The sequence below is a fragment of the Lepidochelys kempii genome, chromosome 6 (genome assembly GCF_965140285.1).
Source record: "Lepidochelys kempii isolate rLepKem1 chromosome 6, rLepKem1.hap1, whole genome shotgun sequence".
Lineage (NCBI taxonomy): Eukaryota > Metazoa > Chordata > Testudines > Cheloniidae > Lepidochelys > Lepidochelys kempii.
The window spans coordinates 1,695,608-1,706,125 of NC_136385.1; the positions used below are offsets into that span (position 1 = coordinate 1,695,608).

A 10,518-nucleotide genomic window follows, 5' to 3' on the forward strand; every position below is an offset into this window, starting at 1 on the left:
ATTTCACTAGCCTGGAGAGCTGCTGGTGCTAGAGTGTTCATCCCACCTACAGACACGTCTCCAATCCTTGAGACCCATAGCACCAAACCCTGTTTTTCCCCAGGCAACTCCTGTTGGTGTTTAAATGAGAGGAGTTTTTTAGAGCAGGTCTGAAAATGGGGGTGTTTTTCCTGCAGAAAACTTGGAGTTTCCAGCAAAACCCCAAAATATCTCTTGTGTGGAAAGGCCATTGCCACAGCTCTTGGGAATTGTAGGTCTTGTGCCTCACGCTCTCCATTCTCCTCTACGGGTTGGGCACCTGGTGGAACTACTCATCCCATGATGCACTGCAGGTACCAGACACCATCACTCCCCTCTGCAAGAGATAATCATTCTCCTCTGTGGGTTGGTCTTGCAGCTTGCACCACACCTCCCATGAGACCAGCCCACAGAGGAGAATGGGAGGTTAAGGCAACCAAACTACATCTCCCACCAAGCGCCATGGTATCCTTTCCTGGTGAGGGTGCAGTGCATCAAAGCTGCAGGGCACCATGGGAGGTGTAGACTGACCTGAGTGCTGGGGGTAGAGAGGAGAATCAGGCATCCCATGAACCACATTTCCCACGATGCACCAGCATCTCCTCTCCTGGTGCATGTATCATGGCCCTGGTGCATCATGGGAGGCACACGCAGTGGCAGGGGAAGAGGGCAGGACAAGGTGGATTCAGGGGCTCTGATCGCTGGCCCCTCTGGGGAGTCGGGGGTAACCACGGCACAGCGTGCTCCAGCCATGCCCCCAGCCCACCCCCTGTGCTGGGGCCGGCAGCACGGACCTTTCCACCCAGCGTCACGGGGCCTCTGGGGAGCTGGGAATTGGGCCGGCTGAGCAGAACTTCTGCCCTGGCTCCTTCGGTCTGATCTGCCAGCCGGGCAGCGTCCCAGCACAGCCCTCACCGAGCCCTCCACGTCCGAGTCACGCCACCTTCCCCCGCAGCCGGGCAGGACCCAGGGTAGACAGACCCTTTGACATCGTCTGTCAAGTTCTCTTGGGCGTCAGCCTCAGATGGGCTGCGATAGGAGCTACGTGAGGAGAATCAGATGTGGGAGCTTCTCTGCCTGTGGGGAGGAGACCGGCCCAGCTAGAACAGAATAACTACTCCACAATAGCCAGTCCACAACAGCTGCACAGCAGAGACTGTTCCAGAGTCCACAAGAAGATTTAACCCAGCCCCCACCCCCAAAGGAGAGCTGAGATTCACCTGGCTCCTGGAAATCAATAAAAAAACCTGAAATCCCACCAGACCTACGAGAGCGGCTGTCAGTGATGCTCTCTCGGGCATGTGCCTCAGGCCGAGCCTGGCTGGGACAGGGGTTTTCAAAGTCCTCGGCTCCAGGAAAGTGCCACAAGGGCAAAGTGCAGGTCGGAGCAAGGAAGGGAGCCAAGGCCGGGCTGCTGCGGGGATCGAATTGAAAAGTGGTGGCACCAGCAGCCCCAAGCAGCTTCCACACGGGCTGGCGATCTCGCTTTGTTTCATGAGGTTGCTGCGGTGGAAGCTGCAGCCCCTAGGTGGAGTCGGGGCCCCATAAACTGCGGCTCACCCCAGCCTTGTCTTCCCGGCACAGATGGCCATCACCTTCCGCAACCAGAGAGTCCTGGACAGGGCCCGCGCAGACCACACTGTGTTTCTGAAGGAGAAGGTGAGTCCAGGGGTGTCGCTGTGCCCCCAGCCAGGGGAACCCCAGGGAAACATCCCAGCCAACCCCGTGGGTTATGGGCTTTGTTGCAGGAGAGGAGACCTCATATTCACTTTCAAGGGGCTGCGGAGACGGGAGACTGCAACCCCGGCACAGCAGTGGCCTGGATCTCGGTCAGGAGGGTGGAGGAAGTTGCTGTGCTGTAGCCAGAGGGTCTGTTGGTGAGACGGGGTCGCACACCCGCCCCTTCTAGCCCCTTGCACCCCACTATTGTCCCCTCCTCTCCGGCCCAACGCAGGACGGCCTGTCCCGGTGCATGGACGACTGTCTGACGGTGGATCCGAGCGCAATGGCGCATCAGTTCATGGAGCAGCGCAGGGCACTGCTGGAGCGGTGCCGGAAGGAGGTGAAGGAGCTGAAGGATGAGACGCTGCTGACGGCCCTAGAGGCGGAGCTGACTTGGGAGGCCGAGACCTTCCTGGAGACCTACCGAAGGCGCTATCAGCATCACACGAACCAGAGAGCCCTGGCCAGGGCCCGCGCAGCCCACGCTGAGTTTCTGAAGGAGAAGGTGAATCTGGGGCAGGAGGGCTTTGCCTCCCACCCGGGGAACCTCAGGGAACCATCCTGGGCAGCCCCCCGGGCTGTGGGCTTTGGGGATGAGGTGGGAGTTCAGATTTCCAGCTCCCAGGGTGGCTGAAGAGATGAGAGACTCCAATCCCAAACCTTGGGGGGGGAACTCAGTTTTGGGGGTTCTGGGCAGCACCTGGCATGATGGCAGCCCCGATCTCAGTCCAGAGAACTGTGCCTCACCCAACATAATGGGGGCCCAGTCTCAGTCATGGGGAGAGGGGTGTGCAGCACCTCGCACACCTGGGGCCCCGATCTGACTTGGGGGGTTGGTCTGTGTAGCAGCTGGCATGACGGGGGGTCCAATTTGAGTTGTGGGATCCTGGCACGATGGCAGCCCTGATCTCAGTTGGAGGGTGTTTGTACAACAAGGCCCCCATCTTGGTCGGGTTCTGTCACGGAGTCCCCGGGCGATGCTCGGGAACTGCTCCCTATGCAGCCAGGCAAGACTCTGGGGAAGTCTCCTCTCAGGGAGCAGCCTGTCTTCAGGACACACAGCTCACACAGCTTCCACCTTCCTGGGTCTGACCTCGGAGCATTCAGCATCCTCTCTGCCCCTCCGTGAGCTTCCAACAGCGAGTCCCCCCATGCCGGGTCCTGGGGAAGCCAGGGGGACCTGCCCCCCCAACTCCGCAGTCAGATGTGATTCTCAGCCAGCCAGGAAAACAGAAGGTTTATTAGATGACAGGAACATGGTCTAACACGGAGCTTGTAGGTGCAGAGAACGGGACCCCTCAGCCGGGTCCATTCTGGGGGGCAGTGAGCCAGACATCCCCATCTGCACTTCACTGCATGTCCCCAGCCAGCCCCAAACTGAAACTCCCTCCAGCCCCTCCTCCTCTGGGCTTTGTTCCTTTCCCGGGCCAGGAGGTCACCTGATTCCTTTGTTCTCCAACCCTTCAGCTCTCACCTTGCAGGGGAGAAGGGCCCAGGCCATCAGTTGCCAGGAAACAGGGTGTTGGCCATTCTCTGTGTCCAGGCCCCTGCACACACCTGCCCTCTAGGGCTCTGCAATGATCATACACCCTTATTCCGCCACCTAGAGACTTAAGAACTGCATGGGGGAAACTGAGGCACCCCCACACTATTCAGAGGAAACATTAAGAACAGTCCCACTTCGTCACATCTCTCCCCCCTTCGAGATCGAACTGAGCGGGGTCACTTTAGCCGGTGACCTGGGGAAGTTCGAAGCCACCAACATTCCAGTGGATGCCCCAGCATCTCTCCCATTCCTTGGTGGGAGTTACACCAGGCCCTTCCAGTTTCATGCTCTCCCTTAGGTTGCGGTGGTCAATAGTACTCTCATGCCGCATGTGCGAAGGTTTATGTGGTCCTTTTGCCACCCCAAAACTCCCGGGCATCAAACTGGGATCGGGTCTTCTCCCAGTGCTCCAGTCTGGAGGCCTGCAATTCGGGCTCTCTTGGTTAAGAGCCCCCATCTTGACCTGGGCCACATTCACAACAGAAAATTTCTGGCTGTTAGGAACTGAAACTTTCTTGATTAAATCACTTTCACCCCCTTCAGTGGCAGTAAACTGCTTGCAAAGACTCCATGAGGATTCCTTTCCCTAGGGCTTTTCTATGCAACAATTCACCCTTCACAGAAATTCTGCCCTTACCCTCTTCACCTAGGGCTTGCTCTAGAGGAACACTTTCCTGAGCAACAACAGACTCTTTCTGGGTCTCCCTTACATCCAGAATCACCTCTGGCCCATCCGGCAGATTCCTACACAATCCTCTTTCAGGCAAACTTACAGACTCCCTAGATAAAAAGTCAGAAGCATTCTCCTTCCCTTTGCCACACATAAGTTCAGGAATCTTTTCCTTCTTGCTACAGGTTTCCACACCCTCCGTAGGTAACACAGTCAAATCATCTTTCTGCTCTCCTTGTGCCCTGGCTAGGACCTCACCCTGATTAGACAGAGTTGCTGCACCCTTTCCCAGCCACACACTAGCAACGGGCAAAATACAAGCACCAGAATTGTCTGGGCTCTGGGATTTTACATAGACACTAACTGGATGCGACCTAGTTACAGGGCCATTCTCCCGAGCAGACACAAACTTAGGACCCTTCCCTTCCTGGGCTTTAGCTGAATCCAGAACCAGCTCTGAGACAACTGCACTACCCTCAACCAGCACAGGCTGAAAGGCCCCTTCTGTCTGCTCCACAGACGAAGAAGAGCTGGACACACTTTCTCCTTTCCCAGACACACAGCTTGGGATCTCATTCCCCTTGTCCCAGCACACAAGGCTGGTCACAGACAACTGCTTGGAGACCGGGGTAGCTCCCTCCACAGGCAAGTCAATACCCCTGACAGACACAGACACGTTTCCTTCCCTGTCCCAATTCTCTACCCAGCTAACAGGTTAGGTCCAGGGACTCTCATCTTCCACTCTCCTCGCCTTCCCACCCTGCTGACTAGACACAGCCATCAGCTCACAAGGCTGCCTAGGCTCATCCAGGCTCCTTACCAAGCACCTTGCCACTCCCCACAGATCCCCTGCCCTGCCTGTGTCTCCCCCACTCAGCTGGGGTCTCAGCTCCCACTGTGCTCAGCACTGCCCTTGCTGTCCCAGTGGGGGTAGGCAGGGAGCTCCCTGCTTTCCTCACTGCATCAGAGCCAGCCTGAGCCCCCTCTCCGGTGTGCAAGACGGCGGGGAGCATCTCTCTGTCCCATCCAGCCCCAGGGGTCTGGTTACAGGCAGGCAGGTAGCCTGAGCCTACCAGCTCCTCCCCACTGCCAACCAGGTCATCTGCATTTTCACTGACCATTTCCCTCTCCGCCGATTGGTTCCCTGGATTCAAATTCAAAACCTCGGCAGTTACTGGAGCAGGGCCTAGATCCTGTCCAAAGAGACACAGTCACCAACAACAGGGTCTCGCAGCTCGTATCCTGGAGAACCCAAACGACCAGCCAGCCCCACCCCTCCTGGGTCTGCACAGGGATCTGGGCCATAGGCAGGGCGAGGGGCTTCGTCCCTGGGACCCTCACCCAGCTCACCCAGCCCCTCAGCATCTGAAGCTGCACCACCCAGGGCCTGACACCAGTTCTCTCTGTCCCAGGATCTCGCCACCCCAGGAATGTCTCCCCATTGACCATCACCTTCCGCTCCCGGTGGTCAAGGGGCCTGACCCCAGGAAACTCCACACAGACATATAGGTTGGGACCAGGAGTGGGAGCCTGTCCACCTCCCCACCCATCTGGCTGACGGAGTCTGTGGCCTTGGGACCCAGCAAGGGAGCTAGACACCGGGGCTTTTCCGCAGGGTCCCCCTGGTTCAAATCTCCAGCCTGCTCAAAGGCAGTGAGGTGGCATCCACATCCCCCCCCTCCTTAACCAGGGGCAGCGATTTAGTCTCGAGGCTCCCTGTGGAACTGGCCCCCCGGGGTCTATCCCCACTCACCCCTGGGGGGTCCCCTAGGCCTCTCCGCTCCCCCACCGCCAGTTCATGCTGCTGCTGCTTCTGCAGCTCTTTCTCGGGCTCTCGCTGTCTCTCACAGTCCTCTTGCTCTCTCGGACTCAGCTCCAATCCCGTCCATCTCGATCCCCCGGTGGGGAACCCGATCGTGAAGACCCTCGTCTGGTCAGGGACAGGAGTCTTGGGGATGCCGGCTACCACTCCAGCTGCTCCCAGATCCTGCTATAGCCCCATTGGGGGTCAGGAATCTGTCCCTTAGAGCGGTCATCCTCCTCCAGCCGCACGATGAACTGTGCTTTGGTGAACTTTCCAATGCGCGACCCTCTCTTTCTGCACAGGGTTACAATGTCCTTCTTAAGGAGACGGTGACAGGCCCTCACTCCGCTCTTCCCAAGTTGTTGTGGACTCACAGGCCTGTGTACTCTCAGCTCCCCACGGTTTCCAGGGAGAACCCCTAGTGTGCCAGCCCTTCTCGAGGTCACCCCCTCTTTGCCAGGGTCGAGCTGCAGACTCCTCCGCCCCTTGGAGTGCTCACTGCAATCCCCTGGGGGACCCTGTTACTGCAAAAGTCCTTCTCTCTCCCCGGGCCAAGCTGCAGGCTCCTCCGCCCCCGAGACTGCTCACTGCAGTCCCTAGGGGGACCCCATTACTGCACAGTCCTTCACGCTGGTCACACACTCCCAGGGGTTAACCGCCCCCCGAAACCGCTCCTCTCTGAGCCTTCAGCAGGCCTGGTCCTCGTCAATCCCCCTTCGTTTTACTGCTCCCCAGTCACTTACTGCAGAAAGCGCCATCCACGGGGTGCAGTACATCCCACCGCTGCCACCAGTTGTCACGGAGTCCCTGCGCAATGCTCTGGAACTGCTCCCTATGAAGCCAGTCAGGACTCTGGGGCAGTCGCCTTTCTGTGAGCAGCCTGTCTTCAGGACACACAGCTCACACAGCTTCCACCTTCCTGGGTCTGACCTCAGAGCATTCAGCATCCTCTCTGCCCCTCCGTGAGCTTCCCACAGCGAGTCCCCCCATGCCGGGTCCTGGGGAAGCCAGAGGGTCCTGCCCCCGCAATTCCACAGTCAGACGTGACTCTCAGCCAGCCAGTAAAACAGAAGGTTTATTAGATGACAGGAACATGGTCTAACACAAAGCTTGTAGGTGCAGAGAACGGGACCCCTCAGCCGGGTCCATTCTGGGGGGCAGTGAGCCAGACATCCCCATCTGCACTTCACTGCATGTCCCCAGCCAGCCCCAAACTGAAACTCCCTCCAGCCCCCTCTTCCTCTGGGCTTTGTCCCTTTCCCAGACCAGGAGGGCACCTGATTCCTTTGTTCTCCAACCCTTCAGCTCTCACCTTGCAGGGGGGAAGGGCCCAGGCCATCAGTGGCCAGGAAACAGGGTGTCGGCCATTCTCTGTGTCCAGACCCCTGCACACACCTGCCCTCTAGGGCTCTGCAATGATCATACACCCTTACCCCACCGCCTAGATACTTAAGAACTGCCTAGTGGAAACTGAGGCACCCCCACACTATTCAGAGGAAACATTAAGAACAGTCCCACTTCATCACAGGGTCTAAGCAGCACTTGCCACGTCTAAAACTCTTGGCTGTCTCCTCTCCCTGCTACTGCAGGACACCGATTCCAGGAACCCACTTAAATGCCTGAAGGTGAGGCCGGGCAAGGTGGCCAAGCAGTTCGCAGAGCGGCGTGGGGACTTGCTGGGGCAGTGCCTGAGAGACATGCTGCCGAAGAAAGAGGCCCTGGGGACGGAGCTGGAGAAGAAGCTGACGCAGAAGAAAGAAGCTCAGCTGCAGCAGCTGGAGAAGGAGCTGATGTGGGAGGCCGAGACCTTCCTGGAGACCTACAGGAAGCGCTTCAGGACATTTGCCATGACAGTTGCCATGCCTTGGCATGGGGTGGCTGGTCCTGGCACTGGTGCGTGGAGCTGCTGCGGCGGGAATTGCCACTAGTGCCATTAAAGGGGAGGAGGAGGACGGCACTGAGGAGCTGTCTGATACGGCCCCCCTGATCTGAACAGTGCCCCCCCGACCCTATCTGCGGTTGATGAATACAGTGACAGGGCTATAGCGTGGCCCAGACATGTCAACCACAAACCACTCCACAGCGGGGCAGCCATCGCCCACAGATTCTAAGAGGGGACATTGATCCAACCCGCTCCTGAAAACTTCCAATGACTGTGTGACACCCAGGCCCATCGGTACCTGCTGGTAGCGGGTTCAGTGCCCTGTGTCAGCAACTCCTAACAGGCCGGACAAACTCGCTGCACCTAACACACCGCTGTCATGGTATTTATCCACAAATAGTGTCTTGTAATGCTTCAAATGCATCCCAGGAGCACACGGTATTGATATCTGTGTGAAATGTAGGCCCTGTCATGAGGTGAGGAGCTACGCGCATATGTGCATATGGAAAACACGTTTTCAAGTCTGAATAAAGGCAGGGTCAGCAGACAAGTTTCTGCCAGATGTAGGACGTACATTTGTCAGTCCACCTCCGTTGACGTCAATTAAACTTTGTAAGCCAGCCTCATGCATGCCCCATGGACATACGAAGGTAACACAAAGCTATGGGGTCATCATGCTGGAGAATAAACCATGGCGGGAGGGGAACATGCTCCTGACTTTCAGGCTGAACAAACTTTCGGCGGGTAGAAGGAGAAGGTAAACGGATGCCCCTGTATCCTTCACCGCTGAAGCAAAGGGGCAGCGATTCGGCAAGAGGGGGCCCAGCGGTGCTGGTCCGAGATGCAAGGAGCTTGGTTTAGGTGGGGTAACCTGCTTTAGCCTGTTCCATTTGGACTCAAGGAAGCACGTTACAATTTTGCTGTATGTGCCACCCTTCTGCCAGCGGCATCGGCAGCTACCAGGGCCAGGTCGAGGTCGAGCCCTTCCTCTCTCTGCCCCCAGTCATCTGGGAATCTGTAACAACTCTGGGCACCTTTGCCAGGAAAGTCTCTACCCACTCTCCATTGCAGAGGTTTGAAGAAATGAACTTTGCTGGGGGCAGCAAAGGGAAGGGAAGGGCCGGGTTGAACTGGGGACGTATATTTACAGTTTAACGCCATCCACCATTGTGTACCTCAGGGCACATCAGTCACAGTCCCAGCAGTTGGACCCTGAACGCAGTTTGTTCTGCCCCCACCCTCAGCTCAGGGCTCCCCAACTTCTTCGTTCACAGTTTGAGTTTCTGGGAGTTCAGGAAAATCAGGGCCTCTGGCCCATGAGCAGCTGTGGGGGTCTATCGCCTGCCCAGCAATCGCGGTTCCAGCAGCTAGGACAGGGAGGCCTCACGGGAGTCGCTAGGCTGCCATGGATGGCTGCCGTCAACTCCTCTGCTCCCGCTGTAGTACGCTTTCCCATGGCGGTTCCCCCACCGAACCCTGTTGGGCTATGGCTGAATCCAGCTGCTGCTTTGCTCTGCCGTTCAGTCTACTTGTCCCGGGCCGGAAAACTGGCCTTTGTGGTGAGCTCTGCCTAGCCAAGGCAATTCCAGCTCTTCGCTCAACTCTTCTAGATGCAAGGGGGTTGCGGGTTTTTATGTACCAGCCATGTCTCTACCACCCAAAGAGTTATTCCCGCCACGGCTGTGAAGCCCCTCCATCTTTGCCCCCCATCTCTGTCCAGGGCTCTCACCCCGCCTTGGCCAACATCCACGTCATCAGAGTGACCCCACACCTGGTTCTTGTCCAGGCAGGTTGCCCGCAGGGTAAGCTCAAAAATATGGACCCCAAGTACAAACCTTAGTCCCAGTATACCCCAATGTCCCTCACCAGTGCTGAGGGTCCAGGCCCTGGCCAAGGGTCCAGGGAACCTGCCCAGGGCTCCACCCTTGCTCCAACTGTCCCCTCCAAAAATATTTCAAGGGAGACGAACCAAGATTCCTCAGCCATGTCCAGGGCATCCAGTGACCAAAGCCAGAGCCTGAAATAAAAACTGAGGCGGGAGCAGCCAGCCCGTTACTCTGTGCAGAGAGAGATGCAGAGAGTGAGGGACGCAGGGAAAACATCAGAGACAAACGGGTCTGCGCTTGAGTCTGCTCTCCAGGGTGAGCTACAGCAGCAGAGCTGTGGTGGGGAAAGGAGGAGCCCAGGGCTGGGCTAGCAGGGGGCTGGGGGTTGGGTTTGAGGGGCACTGGCAGAGCTAAGATCCATGGCTGAGGTTATCTCAGCAGCAGGACAGTCCGAGACCTGCCAGGAGGCGGAGCAGAGCTGGCTCTGGCCGTCAGAACTGCCAGGCTCGGTGCCCAGGTCTGCTCCAGTGACGTTCCGTCAATCCCCTCTCCCTTCCTGTGGCTAATGCCTTGCCGGGGTGGTGTGCTCTGGCCGGCTGCGCTTTGTCCAGGAGCCCCGGGGCCCTGTGAGCTGGGGGAGAGATTCAGGATGCCTAAGGCAGCCCGCCTGCAATAAGAACAGGAGCAATGGCAGCGGGCATTTCTGAGACTGCCCGGCGGGTCGGGTGTTTCCAGTGGGCTGAGCTCAGTAACCGCTGTATCATTCCCATTAGAGTTTGGGGTGCTGCCCTCCCGGGCCCCCAGGGAACCCAAAACCCCACCAGCAGAGGGTGCAGCAGGAAGTGCCTTCTCCTTGGCACTCGCCAGAGAATTGGAGTGGCCAACTCACAGCAGCCCAATGGAAACTTACCCAGCCATGGGGGGCTCGGTCTGAGAGCAGGCCAAGGGCACGACTCCAGCCCATGAGAGGTAATGGGGATGATGCCTGCAGGGCTGCACTGAGGGTGCACCCAGCCCTGTAGCCCACATGTCCAGGGGAGGTTACCAGGT

At 57.9% G+C, this 10,518-nt stretch overlaps 1 protein-coding gene across 1 annotated transcript in view; it reads left to right on the forward strand.

The window, feature by feature from the left end:
- LOC140912303 (RING finger protein 112) overlaps positions 1-8,208 on the forward strand; it is a 33,451-nt gene extending 25,243 nt beyond the window's left edge. The window contains 4 exon segments of the mRNA XM_078853029.1: positions 1,603-1,677; positions 1,973-2,245; positions 7,350-7,619; positions 7,621-8,208. Coding sequence (XP_078709155.1) covers positions 1,603-1,677; positions 1,973-2,245; positions 7,350-7,619; positions 7,621-7,752 — 750 coding nt within the window. The 3' untranslated portion in view covers positions 7,753-8,208.
- The last annotated feature ends 2,310 nt before the right edge of the window (positions 8,209-10,518 follow it).